The sequence below is a fragment of the Mesoplodon mirus genome (genome assembly GCF_964341445.2).
Source record: "Mesoplodon mirus genome assembly, chromosome: 6".
In the NCBI taxonomy this organism is placed as follows: domain Eukaryota; kingdom Metazoa; phylum Chordata; class Mammalia; order Artiodactyla; family Ziphiidae; genus Mesoplodon; species Mesoplodon mirus.
This window is the reverse complement of record NC_138982.1, coordinates 74,770,373-74,788,927: the sequence shown is the minus strand read 5'-3', so window position 1 is coordinate 74,788,927 and position 18,555 is coordinate 74,770,373. Positions and strand designations below refer to the sequence as shown.

At 51.6% G+C, this 18,555-nt stretch overlaps 1 protein-coding gene across 1 annotated transcript in view; it reads right to left on the bottom strand.

The window, feature by feature from the left end:
* Positions 1-18,555, bottom strand: part of LOC309806868 (death-inducer obliterator 1-like) — a 73,790-nt gene that overhangs the window by 26,936 nt on the left and 28,299 nt on the right. The window contains 4 exon segments of the mRNA XM_082625882.1: positions 537-749; positions 2,685-3,006; positions 3,670-4,507; positions 5,941-6,115. Coding sequence (XP_082482008.1) covers positions 537-749; positions 2,685-3,006; positions 3,670-4,505 — 1,371 coding nt within the window. The 5' untranslated portion in view covers positions 4,506-4,507; positions 5,941-6,115.

The window sequence follows — 18,555 nt, the reverse complement described above, 5'->3', positions numbered from 1 at the left end:
ATCCGAGGGGCCGTGGAGTGAGGCAGTGAAGCAAGGCGGAGAGCACGGCAGACCGGGGACCCGTGTGAGAACGCGCCCAAGCAGCACGGACAGGCAGGAGCTGCAGACACAACAGCACGTGGAGAAAGGACAGGCGTACAAACGACATCCCTGTACCCCACCACTCAGTGCGGTGCCCCCAGAACCCACTGGCCACCCCGCTGACTGTGTGTCAACTCCCCGCACAGACTCCAGCAGGGACCACTCTCCTCCCAGCGGGGCTGGCGTGTGGGTGGAGAGCTATTCCACGCAGCAGCCGGTTCCCACGTTTCTATCAGTTAATCCCTCGGCAGGAGGCGGAGAAGGAAAACATGAGAACACGTGCCTATTTGTCATTTCGACAAGAACACTGGTGGGCAAGGCGGAGGGCAGTGTGAAGGTGCCTGCATCCCGTCCGGGCCTGTGTGCCCTACACTCTCCAAATCAACCCACCGAGCCTGTAACCTCCAGACGCTCATGGTTTGAACTACACAAATGGTTGGTTTCAGTCAACTTACCTGAACGCTCCATTTCTGAAGAATGATTTTTTCCGGCTTTGTCTTGGGTTTCTCTTTAGGTTTTGGTTTCTCCTCTTTCCCTGCACTCAGGAAGCGCATGGTGGCCGCGGCGTGTTTCCGGATACACTCGCTGCTGCAGTAGACAGAGTCGGGCTGCGCCACGCTCGAGCACCCGGGGCCAACGCATCTGGCGGCACCAGGCGCCTCTAGGACCTGCAGGATCAGACGTGGCTTCAGTGTACTCACCCACTAGGTGGGTATGGCACTTTGTAACATAACTATTTATGGTACCGAGATGACTGCTTTTAATCATGTATGAAAAAACTATGAATAAACATGTACCTTTGTTTATTCAAAACACACAAATCTACCTCCCCTGAGGAAGGCCCTCGGGTTCTTACCTGCCCTTCAGCCACGCAAGAAGGGCGGAACCCTAAGCGGACCCGGCGCTCACGCTGCGCACTTCTGAACACAATGGGGTTTCACACCACAAGTAGGTTCCCTTATCGGGCAAATGGGCAGGGATTTTACCAACGAATTAAGATCCCAAGTGAGAGGATTCTGAGTTAGTCCAAAGGGTCCAACTTCATCAACTGAAAACCCTTCAAAGAGGAACTGAGCCTCCAGAAGATAGAGGATTCCACTGCTGCCTCTGCTGAGAGGGCACCCATGCCTAGGCTCGGCGGGCAAGGTTGGGAGATGACACCCAGGACACCCAGTTAAACGTGGCTCTCAGAAACAACAGATCACTTTTTGCTATTATCAGGCCACAAAAATTGCCCGGGATATATTTTTCATGCTAAACCAAGTCAGAGCTTTTGGAAGTGGATCTTTCCCCAGCCGAGCCTCTGATACCTCAGGCCCCACAGACACCTGGAGGGCAGTCTTGGAAGACCCAGAGCAGAGGGGGCCCAGCTAAGCCAGGCCTGGATTTCGGAGCTAATAAATGTGTGTTGTTTAAGCTGCTGAACAAGTCTGTGGTTGCCTGCCGTGCGGTAGGAACCTGGTTCACTACAAGGGCTGAACACAGCTGTCCATGATCACTAGAGCATGTTCTGGTGGTCGAGACTAATAACATACATGAACATACCCCTCCAATGTACTGGAGCAAAATCTTAAATCTCAAATTATGCACTTAATTGTTTTTCCTCCACAGAATCCAAGTTTTACTCAGAGAAATACTTAAGTTTCTGGGTAGTCTCAAACACATCAGCAATCACAGGACGTTTCCTACTGACTTCCATTTCCATTCATTCTCTTCCTTACCAGTTCTCATCATACTTCCACTCGATGCCTCCTCATACGCCCATGATAGGTAAAATTTAAACGGTCCAGCCCTCGAGGCTACCTCAGTGCAAGGGGGAGACGGCGGGAAGCTAGGACACGGCCACCGCAAGGGCGTCTGCATGCCCAACACTGGCTAGAGCACAGGCTGTGGGGGCGGCATGGGCCCCCAATTCAAGGAAGGTCTGGGGTGAAAACATGCTCTGAGTAGGACGATCATGAGAGCCTCAGACAGCTCTCAAGATCCACGGAATCCATGACAAAAAATCCTGCCCTTGGGCAGGAGACACGAGTGAACAGAGTTGGGAAAGGAGAAAACACAGCTGCACAAGCACTGGTGAGTGGGAGAACACCATAACAGAGGGCGTGCCAGCCGCAGCTGTCTTGTCAGCCTGGGGACCCGTGCGGTCACCACCGCTGGCCTTGGCATCTTGCTGCGAGGAAGGGACTAGACCACTGGTTCTCTCAAGGCGCTGACGGGTACTATAGGTGCACACGTGCCCCTGTGACTCAAAAATAATTTTGTTTGTTCACATATGTACTTCAAACTCCGGATCCATTCATGAGAAAACTTAAGGGAAGACTTACAAAAGTGAGTCCACTTATGGAAAATGTTAAGTCAGTAATAACAGCATAGGAGATAGATATGATTAACAAACATAGAGAAAGAATAGACAGGCGTGCCAGCCTTAAGCAGGTGCATGGACCTGGGAGCTCGCAGAGCCCAGCCCCGCGCCCAATGCCACTCCTGGGAAGAGCTAACTTATCTCAGGAAACAAACGCTTCTGTCTTGATGTTTCTGCCAACGGCAGCTGAGGGCTCCACAGTCACCTCTACCGCTGACCTTGGGAGACAGGTACTTACGGGCTGGAGTATCTTGAGTTTTTTCTTGCAACTTGGGTTGGCAGCTTTCTCAATTCTAACCTTAATTCCTTGGTCTTCATTCGATTTCTGCTCCACGATTCCTATACTTGTACAGTCCATGCCGTCGGCATCTGCAGGTCTCGATCTCGAGTCCTGCGTGCCTGTGGTCTCGGAGCTGGGCTCGTCCTGCACTTGCAGGATGGTGCAGTTTGGGCAGATGTAATCCTGCCCGTTCCTTTCCAAGAGCCTCCCTCGAGCCTCAGAAATGCCCACACAGTCGCCATGAAACCATTCTTCACATCGGTCACAGCAAATCATAAACCTGGAATGATAAAATAAGGAATGGAGATTATTATTAGTATTACGAATGGAAAGTGAGAGACCAACTCAATTTTAAACACAAGTCAAATTTCAACATTCTATTATGAAAAAAACAAAAATATTACAGACACGTGGACGGAACAGAATAAAGAGCATCCACGTGCCCCTCTCAATTTTACTAACATTCAATCAAATTTGCTTCCTCTTTTCTTTCAGGGGAGCACTCTGCCCTGGACACCACAGTTCTTGTCCACAGGAGGGCAGCCATGCCTTTACCCGCCCCCTCCCTGAGCTGCCCCAACGTCCACACCACAGCCCAGTCACAGCCGCTCTGGAGCAGCGTCACCCAGCGAGCTCTCTGGGACAGCAGATCCTCTCTGGTCCAGGCCGCCCTGTCCGTGGCTGCTGGGACCGAGGCAGCCAATGTCCCACGCCAGCCCCCACCTCGGTGGAGGGTGTGGCTCTTGGCAGTGCCCACCCATGCCATATTTGTTTTTGTTTTTTGACAATGACTTGCTCGTCTTTCCCAAGAGAACAAGTCCCTCATTCAGGCCACCCTGGGACTCTCTAAACTAAGACGAATGGAAAACCCTCTCTGGCACTTTCCACACCTCGGACTCCCCCCCGGAAGCCTGGGCAGCCACTTCATCCCCCCACGACCCACCTGTTGTTGTGAGGCTGGCGGCACAGGCAGTACAGGGCATTGGGGTCGTACACCTCACATGCGGGCTTGTGTCGGACTGCGTCTCCGGGTTCCTCTGCATTCCCCCCTGGGGCCGCCCTCCCTTCCAGCTGGCTCTCTCTGTCCATTTTCGCCGCCTGGGACGCAGCCCCCAGGTCGGCCTCCGGCTCCTGCGGGACGGGCCGCGAACCCTCCATCGCATCGCCTGCCTCAGCATCCACGGTCTCCACCGGGTCCTCCTCCCGATGCTTCTTCCTCAGACGGTTCTGGATGCCCTTTGGGGGCCTGTCGGTGGGCTCCTGCTCGCGCTTTCTCCGCAGGCCATTCTGGAGTTCTTTCAAAGTCAAACCGTCACTGTGGCTATTGGAGGTGTCAATCTCGTCGCCACGCCCTCTGGCCTTTACCGAGGAGGCCGTTCGTTCCTTAGCACCCGTGCAGCCAGACCTGGGACCGCTATTCCCGTCCGAGGTGCTCTCCATGCTCCCCTCGGAGGCGCTCTCCGCTTCTGTCACTGGACAGGACGCCGGCTCCTCTGAGGCCTCTAGGGACACGGAGGTGCCCCTCCGGCCCCGGCGCCGGACCGTGGTCGGGAACTCCTCCACCCGCTCCGTACGCTTCGGCTGCCTTCCGCTGCGACGCAGCGACGGGCTCTGCTGCTGCCGGGGCAGCGGCTCCAGGGCATCCACCTCCGCATCCCCGGCGCCCTCGCGCTTGCCGATGGTGCTCCTCCGGAACCTCCACGTCTTCCTGAACACTTTGCTGGTGGGCTTGATGGCCTTGGGCGCGTCCTCACCACTCGGGTCATCCTCCTCGTCCATACCTAACAGGGAAATGCAACCAAACCACGCCAGGCGTCAGCCAGGGCCGCGGTCCAGGCCCAGGACCGGCACCCACCAGCCACGAGAGTGCACCAGAAGGGGCACCACCCACACGGAGGAAACCCAGACACAGTGAATCGCAAGAATTCTCCACCTACAAAAACCGAAGGCTTTTCCTAAAGTGCGCGGAGAGGATTCAAGGTGATCTCTGAAGAAAAGTGTAACAGTTACGGAGCTAATGTTCAGCAGAAACACACAGCTAACAAACCAAATCTGTGCATCTGTCAACTGCTGAGGACGAGGATTTGGACAAGAGGTAGCGGGGAAAGAGGAAGCGAGCAGCAGTGCTGCCAGGACAGGACAGGGTGGCGGGTGCCTCGGCCTCGCCCGCACAGAGACGCGGGGCCCACCTGGCTCTGCCCGCAGAGCTCGGTGGACAGAACGCCGTGCTGGCTCTGGGCCTAGTGCTTGGAAGCCCCGAGCTGCGTGTGAGACGTCTGACCACGTTGCTGGAGGGATCACGTGGAGATGGGGGATTCGGACCCTGAACACCCACACCCAGCCCCCGCTGAGCCCTGCCCAGATTCCCGAGCCACGACTGTGTTGACACAAGATGGGCCCATCCAGCTCTGCACGCAGGGTCTGCAGCAGCAGACGATCAGGACACTGAGAAAATTCTGACCCACGCAGCACCGGTGGTATTTATTTCTTCTCTCCTCTTTCTAACAGACTGTTTAAACGGTCGTGTTTGTGAAAACTTCACTCCTGTTTAAAATGAAAAAGCCTGAAAAAGATAGTATAGACCTTGGGAAGTTTTTCCCAAGCTGCGCGGGCTTCAATTACATTTAAATGCTAACGATGACTCAGGTTTTATGCCATGAGCCATCCCAGGGGAAGGACTAGTACAGAATGGAAACCTTCAAACAGAAAACATACAAAATTAAAAATCACACGTAACTGAACTCTCTTTTTGGTTCCCACTAAGTATGGTCACCTCCCATTTCCATGTCCAGGTCTGCAACTCCCCCACCCTGGGCCTGGACCCACACTCTCCCAGGCCACTTGGAAGCTTGCAGGAGTAGCTGTGACATCAGCACCTGTGCCACCAAGGACCACGCCACTGTCCTGGTCACCCAAGTCTTTCTGCAGGAAGGACTCTCCTCTACAAAACACAGTTCTCACCAGAGACAACATACAACGTCATCGTAAATGCACTAAAGAAACCACCCATGTAAAAATAAAGTAGTACTCCGAATCAGATTCTTAACACACAATTAGACACTCTTCAAGAAATCTTGGGCTAAAGCTTAAACCACTGCAAACAAATACTAATGTCACATCAGTTTCTTTACATATAATGCCGCTTTTGAAATAGAAAACATGACATTAAAACTTAAAATTGTGTTGCTGGCGTTTAACACTATTGCCACGTTACCTGCCCCACACGGAAGCTTGGGCGCTTCTTCCGACTTCCCAGAAACAATGAAAACCTGGCCGATGCAACTGTGGGGTCCAAGGGAAGCGCCAAGCCCCGAAACCCTGCTGCTGCCGGTCACTATTCACAGATTACAATGCAGATTATCTCGAGACAGTCACCACGGAGTAAGCTCCTAAAAGAAGACAACAAAACCGCTTAAAGATTTAAAGCAACTATAACTAAAATCATGTTTAAGAAAAAAAAGGCATGAAGCTTTCCAAACAATCTCTTATTTGAATGTACATTACATGACCCACAAAGACACTGGGCGAGTCGACAAACAATATCCACAAAACAAAGTCCCCTGCTTCCTTAAGGACTTTTAAAGAAGGGAAGATACTTTGACTACACTCTGAAAGCAGGGGGCCGGAAAGGCCTCCGCTTGCGCACTGGTGGGGAGGAAGCTGGTGGGCAGAGGGCAGAGGCCTCAGTGGGAAGGAGGGTTTCAAAACTGATCACTGGTACCAGCTGCTTTCCAATTACAATCGTACTTTTAAGACGGACCCAGGTCAGTAAAAACCCAGAGACAGAGAGAAAGGAACAAAACATGAAAAGATGAACAAAAAAATTACACATGAAAGTCATTATTTAGAAATTCTTTTCTTTTTAAATCTATTTATTTAAGTTTTGGCTGTGTTGGTCTCTGTTGCTGTGCGTGGGTTTTCTCTAGTTGCAGTGAGCGGGGGCTACTCTTCATTGTGGTGCATGGGCTTCTCATTGCGGTGGCTGCTCTTGTTGTGGAGCACGGGCTCTAGGCGCATGGCTTCAGTAGTTGTGGCACGCGGGCTCAGTAGTTGTGGCTCGTGGGCTCTAGAGCACAGGCTCAGTAGTTGTCGTACACGGGCTTAGTTGCTCTGCTGCATGTGGGATCTTAAGTTCCCTGACCAGGGATCAAACTCGTGTCCCCTGCCTCGGCAGGCGGATTCTGAACCACTGTGCCACCAGGGAAGCCCTAGAACACTATACCTATGTCAGCCTTTTAGTTAAAAATCTAAGGAAGATTTCAGAGGACTAATGTGATGATGATTGAACATCACCAGGGTACAGCTCATCTATGTGTATTTACATATTTAAAGAACGTTTCTCCTCCTGTGCCCTCATTCAATCACGAAACCTAGTTTGCTCCACAAATGTGTCTCTGTTTCTAGGTAAGTCCGCAGTGTTAACATTTTAACACATTTTGCTTTCTAGACCCAGGACTCCCTGCCCGCAACTCACCTCTTCCTCACCTCACACCAACTGCCTCCCCTGTAACTGTGGTCTCCTTGGGTGACCTCAGAGCAAACATTCCGTCCCACCTCCTTTTAAAGAGATAGCGACCATCTCACTCTGGTCACACCCGGCCCCCCATGGCCGGCCACCACCTCTCTCACATATGGTCAACCCATCTCAAAATGAGAAACTTCTCAGGAGAAACTGTTCAAAACAGTGAACATTTATAAAAGCAAAGAAAGTACGATGGTCTCAGGAATTTACAAGTTTTTAAGGTTTGTGTTAATCTGAACCACCCACCCAAGAAGAAACCCATGCCTCTGGATTTGACTTCTGAATCGTCAGAAAAGGAAAATCCAGCTATTTCTGTTAAGTGGAATGAAGTACTTTATTCAGAATAGATCATATCATTTTAGATCATCTGGTTCGTTTTGGTTCTTTTTTTTGATTTTACATTTGCAAGATCGCTTCCATAATTTCTTCCCAGAAATTCTAAGGTAAAATTTCACGTCACGAAACAAAAACAAACCCCTATGATCAAGGCAAAAGTTAAAAGAGAAGAATTGTGTTCTGTTCCTAACACAACTTAAAATGTGGGTCCACACACAACGGCAGGTCACCAAACGGTGGTCACACCGTACTAGTAACAACTTTTCCCCAGAGGAAAAGAACGGTGGGCGGTCATCCCTGAAACTGGGAAAAAGAAAACCTGGAGGCGAACATGATGCACTGAGATAGTTTTGTATCTTTACATTTCTAAGTGCAAATGTCCTCTCAGCTGAAAACGGCTCCACTTCCTAAGCAGACCTAGGAACACCAACACGAAACCTTAGGTTCCCCCAGGCCACCCAAGGGCAGGAAGCAGCCCACCACCTCCCAGGCAGCTCTCCAACGTTTTGCTGTCAAGGTCCCTTTATACCCCTAAAAACTGAGGACCCCAAAGAGCGGTTGCTCATGTGGGATATGTATGTCCAAAATTAATCCTGAGAAAGGCTTTCAGAATTGTGGATGTTCCCTGATACCACATCAAACCTCGACGGGCCGCAGTGCCGTGAAAACCACTTGTGACACGAATCTGCAACCACAGCCATGAATGCTCCGCACCTTCCTGCGTCGTAACGCACTCTGAAAACATCTTTTGCCTATGTGCACGGTGGCCAGTTGGACACATGCAGAGTCCACACGCTGGCACATTTCATTAGACGACGTGAGACGCATCTCTTAATGTGAGCGCCCATCTCCTGAAATGTCTTTCATTACTGGGAAGCCATCAAGCTCAGGGTGGCAGATAAAAGCTTTTCCAAATGCTAATTTTCCTTTAACACCGGAATTTTGTCATCAGTAACAAATATAGTCAGCTGATTTCCTCGAGTCTCACACTGTGCATCTTCGAGGTAACGCCTGACACACACCACCTGAAAAATGCAGTCCATCGGCACTGCTCTGCGGCCCCTGGCTGCGGGCGCCTCTGGCCCCTCAGGGGCACTACCGGGAACCTCTGTGCCAGCAGTGCAAACGCCGACCCGGCAGGGCTGGCTCACGAGGCCGACTGTGACCCTGGACAGGGCTTCTGAGCTCTTCGCCTCCAAAGGGTTTCAAAACACCCCATTTCCGGTAGCTCAAGAACATTCTGGATACACGCCAAGCACTCACACGAATCCGCACTCCAGTGTCCGAGGAGAGGACACATTTGCTTCCACAAAACTGTTCTAAAGCCCCACTTCGTCTTCCCTTCAGACTATACAACCCTTGGAAAACGTTAAGCTGCCAGAAGTGATTTTCTTTCGAGCAAAACCCAAAATACGCTCCCCAAACAAACAACGTGGGTGCTGCCCGACTCTACAAGCACGTAAATCTGAAGGCTCCACTTCTACAAAGCTCGCCACAGGTAAGTAACCGCATCTTACCCCTCTGAAGATGCTTAGTTCTATGGACTGGAGACTCATTTCTCTGAGATACTTTAAAATGTCATACAGAACCACAATGAAGCTCCTATTTTCACAGCACAACAAACACGAGAAAACAGTTGCGGCTTCTCAAAAACATAACACACAAGCGTGCACCTGCCCTGCCCACCTAGCGGCAAAACAAGGTGGTCCTCCGAATCTCACACCCCGAAACAACATTCAAGGCTAACACTTTTAATTTTGAAACAATTCTAACCTGCGGGTCACAAATTATATCCAGTGCTACAACAGAACCTCATTATTTCAGTCACAAATTATATCCAATGCTACAACGTAACCTCATTATTTCGGACTCTGCTAACTCAACTTATGGTTCTAACAGGCTGGGCCAAAGTTCACAGTTACTGATATTTCACGTTAAGAGTCGTCCGTCTCATGACGAATCCTTTGCTGGGGATGAGGAGGCATTGAGAAGGTGCTGAAAGTTCTATGAAGTACTGAAAACAGCAAGCTTTCACAAGTTCACAAGCCTCTTGCACAATTCCGTTTTTATTAATGGGACAGTCACTAACGAGGCCACGCCCAGGAATTTGAGAGGACATGCGACATCCTGCCGCCCTGGCAGCGGTCCCTCTCAGCGACCCCACGCTCATCCTGACTCGACTGCCCCAGTGGCACTGCAGTCCTTTAGGTGGCCAATCCAAAGTCTGCTGCTTGCCAAGTAACACTGTCATTCAAATTCCACTGAAGCAAAAGGACCCACAGCACGATAAGCTTCTCAAGCGGTAACTACAGAGAGAAATCTAGGAACCACCTGCTGTCCAAAATTTCTTAGGTGTTTTTGCTTCACGGGTCTGTGCAGACAAAAAGTCAACCTTGTGGCTGAAAAGCTCGCCACGACTGGTGCCTCGGCAAAGCTCTGGTGAGGCCGGGACCCCAGCTCCCCCTTGGCGGGCGGGCAGCGGGCACTCTGGTTTCTCTCTATCCACTTCCTAGTGAAAACACAGGCTTGTGACCTCGGTGGGCAGCTCTCCAAAAGCGCTTCAGGAACAACCAGCAGAGCCACCTGAATGCGTCCAGGGTTAAGGTGGAGGCAACGAGGCTTTCCCTGTCCTCTACGGAACCGCTTGCTCCCTTGGATGGACTCCTGCTGGGGTCTGCACGTTTGTGTCCCCGGAGCCCTCCTGAATGGGATATCTGCCCTGGAAAAGAGGCCCCAGAGCCCACCTGGCCCTGCCACCGGGACCCAACTGCCCCGGCATCTTGACCTCGGGCCTCCCGCCTTCAGAGCTGCAAGAAATCAAGTCCACTGTGTCAAAGCTCCTAGCCTGTGGTCCTTGCCACGGCAGCCCGAGGGCACTGAGGCAGCTCCCTCTTGTCTCTCAAGGAACAAGAAGACATGGCTTCAAACACTGGCAAGGGACTCTCTGAATCCTACACCCTGGGGGTTGGTGCTTGTAAGACAAGGCCCCCGCCAGGGTCTTAGGGACCCTCTGAACTGCACAGGCTCCTGTCCTCACCGAGTCTGCAAGATGGGGCAGGTCTGGCTAAACGCCCAGGACAACACTGGGATGGGCCCCCAAACGGGAGCCTCCCCCATCCTTCCCCAACCAAGACAGAGGGTGTGACTGTGAGGTGGGGGGGAGGGAGGGTCACAGACGGGACCTGGGCACAGTAAGTCGCTCCCCAGGACAGTCAGCCCTGCTGGGCACCTCAGGGGTTGCTTCCTAGGGACCCTGATCCTCCAGCTCCGCCCCCCTAACCACCCACCCTACCGCTTTCATGTCCGCAGTGGTCTGTCTGGGCCCCGAGTGCACCCGGGCTGGCTACTCCCTTCCAGCACCCACGGGGGCACTGCTGCCAGATCCCCGTGTCACCCGTAGCACCCAGTGCAGGCCCGGTGCACCGTGTCTCGCTGCGGCAAGAGCCGTTGCTAAGGATCCGGTGAGAGGCTGTGGGTGAGGACAGCCTACGGTAAAGGCAAAATGCCACCGTTCCCTCAGGCCCAAAGACCCCTGGGGCCTCCTCACCCACAGCGCACCCCGGCTGTACTCTGGGGCTCTGGTTCCCGCCGGTCCACTTTGAGGGGGACGTGTGCACTGAACCCTCTTCACTGGGGACCACAAACTAGCCAGATAGTCCACGCTTTTCCCAAAAAGCGAGAACGTGGTGGAGGGCCCCCTGAAAACATTGCCTATCTTCTTAAAGGTAACCCATTTCCCCAGGTGTTAAAGTTCAGAGTCAACTGCCTTTTGAAATTCCCATTTCTCAACAACAAGAGCATTTCTAACCATGACCTACAGCAGAGGTTCTCAAAGTGTGGCCCCCGGGCCTTTCAGGAGGGGCCCCCCAAGGTCAAACTCTTTGCACAACACTAAGGGAACAGACGTGGTGGTTTCTCAGAAGCCAAATGACAGAGATAGGACGAAGGAGACCAGAGAATCCGGCTACTGTCGCTTAAGCCAGACGTTCAGGAGGCCTGCAAAACCCTAGGACAACACTACCTTTCCCATTAAATTGTTTTTCTTTTGGAACATAGTTGCCATAAAGTGTTATTTACGTTATTATTTTTAAGTATATTTAAATGTCTCATTTTTAATGCCAAATATGGAAAATATCAATAGACACAACATAAACAAAAGCCCTCCGGGGTCCTTGTTAATTTTAGGTGCAAAGGGGTCGGTCTGAGTATGGCCAACGGCACAGACTTGACACTACTGGCTACTTCAAAGGGCTGCTCTTGATGGGCCAGTGAGACGGAAGGGCCGTGACAGTGACGCTCCAGGAGGCTGCTCTCCCAGACCCTCCCCACCTCTCCTCGGATGACTGAGAAGCCACCGGTTATGAAACGGCAGCATTCAGAGGGACGGCCACCCAAGTCCAAAGAGAAAATGGCTGGAGGAAGAAACCAAAGGCCTGCTGCTTCTCACAAGTACGTGCTTCATGAGTGGAGCTGCATCTCATGCCACAGGCCAAGGGGCAAAAGTAATGCTTGGAGACCGTGGAAATGCAAACGTCAAGAATTCAACTGTATACTTGAGCCGGAATCTTCCTTTCTTTCTCTGAGATTAGAAGAGGCCAATGTCTACCTTTGGGGGGCAGTGGGGAAGGTCCAAGCTTAAATAAAGCAGTTATTAAATAAAAACAGGATTTTACAGATCCACGCAGAGCTCAACTTGAGGCAACTTCTCCGACTCCTGCCACCACTGCCCGGGTCGCGAAAGTGCAGAAGAAAGCCACCTTACTACTAAAAACACAAATACTGTTTAAATTACAATCTAACAAACCGAAAGAGTCAATGGCTAGCACTGACCTAGCCCTGTCTCCATGGGGCACTGGGGGCATTTCAGGGGGACCACTCCTTGTGCCGGCTCAGCATGCCAAGTCCTGACCAAGGCAGCCCCCAGTGTCCTCCTCCGCTGACCACAGCATGACCACACCCACACACCAACAAGTAGGGTAAGTCCTCTGATAAGCAGAGAGGGGGCTGGGAGGCTCAAGGGGCAGCACCACGGAAGAAGGCAGGCTTCACACCAGGGTGTCCCTGCCTTCAGTCCCAACTACAAACCTATCAAACTCGTGTCCCCTGCCTCGGCAGGCGGATTCTTAACCACTGTGCCACCAGGGAAGCCCTAGAACACTATACCTATGTCAGCCTTTTAGTTAAAAATCTAAGGAAGATTTCAGAGGACTAATGTGATGATGATTGAACATCACCAGGGTACAGCTCATCTATGTGTATTTACATATTTAAAGAACGTTTCTCCTCCTGTGCCCTCATTCAATCACGAAACCTAGTTTGCTCCACAAATGTGTCTCTGTTTCTAGGTAAGTCCGCAGTGTTAACATTTTAACACATTTTGCTTTCTAGACCCAGGACTCCCTGCCCGCAACTCACCTCTTCCTCACCTCACACCAACTGCCTCCCCTGTAACTGTGGTCTCCTTGGGTGACCTCAGAGCAAACATTCCGTCCCACCTCCTTTTAAAGAGATAGCGACCATCTCACTCTGGTCACACCCGGCCCCCCATGGCCGGCCACCACCTCTCTCACATATGGTCAACCCATCTCAAAATGAGAAACTTCTCAGGAGAAACTGTTCAAAACAGTGAACATTTATAAAAGCAAAGAAAGTACGATGGTCTCAGGAATTTACAAGTTTTTAAGGTTTGTGTTAATCTGAACCACCCACCCAAGAAGAAACCCATGCCTCTGGATTTGACTTCTGAATCGTCAGAAAAGGAAACTCCAGCTATCTCTGTTAAGTGGAATGAAGTACTTTATTCAGAATAGATCATATCATTTTAGATCATCTGGTTCGTTTTGGTTCTTTTTTTTGATTTTACATTTGCAAGATCGCTTCCATAATTTCTTCCCAGAAATTCTAAGGTAAAATTTCACGTCACGAAACAAAAACAAACCCCTATGATCAAGGCAAAAGTTAAAAGAGAAGAATTGTGTTCTGTTCCCAACACAACTTAAAATGTGGGTCCACACACAACGGCAGGTCACCAAACGGTGGTCACACCGTACTAGTAACAACTTTTCCCCAGAGGAAAAGAACGGTGGGCGGTCATCCCTGAAACTGGGAAAAAGAAAACCTGGAGGCGAACATGATGCACTGAGATAGTTTTGTATCTTTACATTTCTAAGTGCAAATGTCCTCTCAGCTGAAAACGGCTCCACTTCCTAAGCAGACCTAGGAACACCAACACGAAACCTTAGGTTCCCCCAGGCCACCCAAGGGCAGGAAGCAGCCCACCACCTCCCAGGCAGCTCTCCAACGTTTTGCTGTCAAGGTCCCTTTATACCCCTAAAAACTGAGGACCCCAAAGAGCGGTTGCTCATGTGGGATATGTATGTCCAAAATTAATCCTGAGAAAGGCTTTCAGAATTGTGGATGTTCCCTGATACCACATCAAACCTCGACGGGCCGCAGTGCCGTGAAAACCACTTGTGACACGAATCTGCAACCACAGCCATGAATGCTCCGCACCTTCCTGCGTCGTAACGCACTCTGAAAACATCTTTTGCCTATGTGCACGGTGGCCAGTTGGACACATGCAGAGTCCACACGCTGGCACATTTCATTAGACGACGTGAGACGCATCTCTTAATGTGAGCGCCCATCTCCTGAAATGTCTTTCATTACTGGGAAGCCATCAAGCTCAGGGTGGCAGATAAAAGCTTTTCCAAATGCTAATTTTCCTTTAACACCGGAATTTTGTCATCAGTAACAAATATAGTCAGCTGATTTCCTCGAGTCTCACACTGTGCATCTTCGAGGTAACGCCTGACACACACCACCTGAAAAATGCAGTCCATCGGCACTGCTCTGCGGCCCCTGGCTGCGGGCGCCTCTGGCCCCTCAGGGGCACTACCGGGAACCTCTGTGCCAGCAGTGCAAACGCCGACCCGGCAGGGCTGGCTCACGAGGCCGACTGTGACCCTGGACAGGGCTTCTGAGCTCTTCGCCTCCAAAGGGTTTCAAAACACCCCATTTCCGGTAGCTCAAGAACATTCTGGATACACGCCAAGCACTCACACGAATCCGCACTCCAGTGTCAGAAGAGAGGAAACATTTGCTTCCACAAAACTGTTCTAAAGCCCCACTTCGTCTTCCCTTCAGACTATACAACCCTTGGAAAACGTTAAGCTGCCAGAAGTGATTTTCTTTCGAGCAAAACCCAAAATACGCTCCCCAAACAAACAACGTGGGTGCTGCCCGACTCTACAAGCACGTAAATCTGAAGGCTCCACTACTACAAAGCTCGCCACAGGTAAGTAACCGCATCTTACCCCTCTGAAGATGCTTAGTTCTATGGACTGGAGACTCATTTCTCTGAGATACTTTAAAATGTCATACAGAACCACAATGAAGCTCCTATTTTCACAGCACAACAAACACGAGAAAACAGTTGCGGCTTCTCAAACACATAACACACAAGCGTGCACCTGCCCTGCCCACCTAGCGGCAAAACAAGGTGGTCCTCCGAATCTCACACCCCGAAACAACATTCAAGGCTAACACTTTTAATTTTGAAACAATTCTAACCTGCGGGTCACAAATTATATCCAGTGCTACAACAGAACCTCATTATTTCGGTCACAAATTATATCCAATGCTACAACGTAACCTCAGTATTTCGGACTCTGCTAACTCAACTTATGGTTCTAACAGGCTGGGCCAAAGTTCACAGTTACTGATATTTCACGTTAAGAGTCGTCCGTCTCATGACGAATCCTTTGCTGGGGATGAGGAGGCATTGAGAAGGTGCTGAAAGTTCTATGAAGTACTGAAAACAGCAAGCTTTCACAAGTTCACAAGCCTCTTGCACAATTCCGTTTTTATTAATGGGACAGTCACTAACGAGGCCACGCCCAGGAATTTGAGAGGACATGCGACATCCTGCCGCCCTGGCAGCGGTCCCTCTCAGCGACCCCACGCTCATCCTGACTCGACTGCCCCAGTGGCACTGCAGTCCTTTAGGTGGCCAATCCAAAGTCTGCTGCTTGCCAAGTAACACTGTCATTCAAATTCCACTGAAGCAAAAGGACCCACAGCACGATAAGCTTCTCAAGTGGTAACTACAGAGAGAAATCTAGGAACCACCTGCTGTTCAAAATTTCTTAGGTGTTTTTGCTTCACGGGTCTGTGCAGACAAAAAGTCAACCTTGTGGCTGAAAAGCTCGCCACGACTGGTGCCTCGGCAAAGCTCTGGTGAGGCCGGGACCCCAGCTCCCCCTTGGCGGGCGGGCAGCGGGCACTCTGGTTTCTCTCTATCCACTTCCTAGTGAAAACACAGGCTTGTGACCTCGGTGGGCAGCTCTCCAAAAGCGCCTCAGGAACAACCAGCAGAGCCACCTGAATGCGTCCAGGGTTAAGGTGGAGGCAACGAGGCTTTCCCTGTCCTCTACGGAACCGCTTGCTCCCTTGGATGGACTCCTGCTGGGGTCTGCACGTTTGTGTCCCCGGAGCCCTCCTGAATGGGATATCTGCCCTGGAAAAGAGGCCCCAGAGCCCGCCTGGCCCTGCCACCGGGACCCAACTGCCCCGGCATCTTGACCTCGGGCCTCCCGCCTTCAGAGCTGCAAGAAATCAAGTCCACTGTGTCAAAGCTCCTAGCCTGTGGTCCTTGCCACGGCAGCCCGAGGGCACTGAGGCAGCTCCCTCTTGTCTCTCAAGGAACAAGAAGACATGGCTTCAAACACTGGCAAGGGACTCTCTGAATCCTACACCCTGGGGGTTGGTGCTTGTAAGACAAGGCCCCCGCCAGGGTCTTAGGGACCCTCTGAACTGCACAGGCTCCTGTCCTCACCGAGTCTGCAAGATGGGGCAGGTCTGGCTAAATGCCCAGGACAACACTGGGATGGGCCCCCAAACGGGAGCCTCCCCCATCCTTCCCCAACCAAGACAGAGGGTGTGACTGTGAGGTGGGGGGGAGGGAGGGTCACAGACGGGACCTGGGCACAGTAAGTCGCTCCCCAGGACAGTCAGCCCTGCTGGGCACCTCAGGGGTTGCTTCCTAGGGACCCTGATCCTCCAGCTCCGCCCCCCTAACCACCCACCCTACCGCTTTCATGTCCGCAGTGGTCTGTCTGGGCCCCGAGTGCACCCGGGCTGGCTACTCCCTTCCAGCACCCACGGGGGCACTGCTGCCAGATCCCCGTGTCACCCGTAGCACCCAGTGCAGGCCTGGTGCACCGTGTCTCGCTGCGGCAAGAGCTGTTGGTAAGGATGCGGTGAGAGGCTGTGGGTGAGACAGCCTACGATAAAGGCAAAATGCCACCGTTCCCTCAGGCCCAAAGACCCCTGGGGCCTCCTCACCCACAGCGCACCCCGGCTGTACTCTGGGGCTCTGGTTCCCGCCGGTCCACTTTGAGGGGGACGTGTGCACTGAACCCTCTTCACTGGGGACCACAAACTAGCCAGATAGTCCACGCTTTTCCCAAAAAGCGAGAACGTGGTGGAGGGCCCCCTGAAAACATTGCCTATCTTCTTAAAGGTAACCCATTTCCCCAGGTGTTAAAGTTCAGAGTCAACTGCCTTTTGAAATTCCCATTTCTCAACAACAAGAGCATTTCTAACCATGACCTACAGCAGAGGTTCTCAAAGTGTGGCCCCCGGGCCTTTCAGGAGAGCCCCCCCCAAGGTCAAACTCTTTGCACAACACTAAGGGCAGAGACGTGGTGGTTTCTCAGAAGCCAAATGACAGAGATAGGACGAAGGAGACCAGAGAATCCGGCTACTGTCGCTTAAGCCAGACGTTCAGGAGACCTGCAAAACCCTAGGACAACACTACCTTTCTCATTAAATTGTTTTTCTTTTGGAACACAGTTTCCATAAAGTGTTATTTACGTTATTATTTTTAAGTATATTTAAATGTCTCATTTTTAATGCCAAATATGGAAAATATCAATAGACACAACATAAACAAAAGCCCTCTAGGGTCCTTGTTAATTTTAGGTGCAAAGGGGTCAGTCTGAGTATGGCCAACGGCACAGACTTGACACTACTGGCTACTTCAAAGGGCTGCTCTTGATGGGCCAGTGAGACGGAAGGGCCGTGACAGTGACGCTCCAGGAGGCTGCTCTCCCAGACCCTCCCCACCTCTCCTCGGATGACTGAGAAGGCACCGGTTATGAAACGGCAGCATTCAGAAGGACGGCCACTCAAGTCCAAAGAGAAAATGGCTGGAGGAAGAAACCAAAGGCCTGCTGCTTCTCACAAGTACGTGCTTCATGAGTGGAGCTGCATCTCATGCCACAGGCCAAGGGGCAAAAGTAATGCTTGGAGACCGTGGAAATGCAAACGTCAAGAATTCAACTGTATACTTGAGCCGGAATCTTCCTTTCTTTCTCTGAGATTAGAAGAGGCCAATGTCTACCTTTGGGGGGCAGTGGGGAAGGTCCAAGCTTAAATAAAGCAGTTATTAAATAAAAACAGGATTTTACAGATCCACGCAGAGCTCAACTTGAGGCAACTTCTCCGACTCCTGCCACCACTGCCCGGGTCGCGAAAGTGCAGAAGAAAGCCACCTTACTACTAAAAACACAAATACTGTTTAAATTACAATCTAACAAACCGAAAGAGTCAATGGCTAGCACTGACCTAGCCCTGTCTCCATGGGGCACTGGGGGCATTTCAGGGGGACCACTCCTTGTGCCGGCTCAGCATGCCAAGTCCTGACCAAGGCAGCCCCCAGCGTCCTCCTCCGCTGACCACAGCATGACCACACCCACACACTAACAAGTAGGGTAAGTCCTCTGATAAGCAGAGAGGGGGCTGGGAGGCTCAAGGGGCAGCACCACGGAAGAAGGCAGGCTTCACACCAGGGTGTCCCTGCCTTCAACCCCAACTGCAAACCTAACAGCTAGGTGTGCTGCCCAGGGAAATGGGGACAACTGTGAAACTCCATCGTGTCAAGTGCCAGTCAGAGTATGATAAATAGCC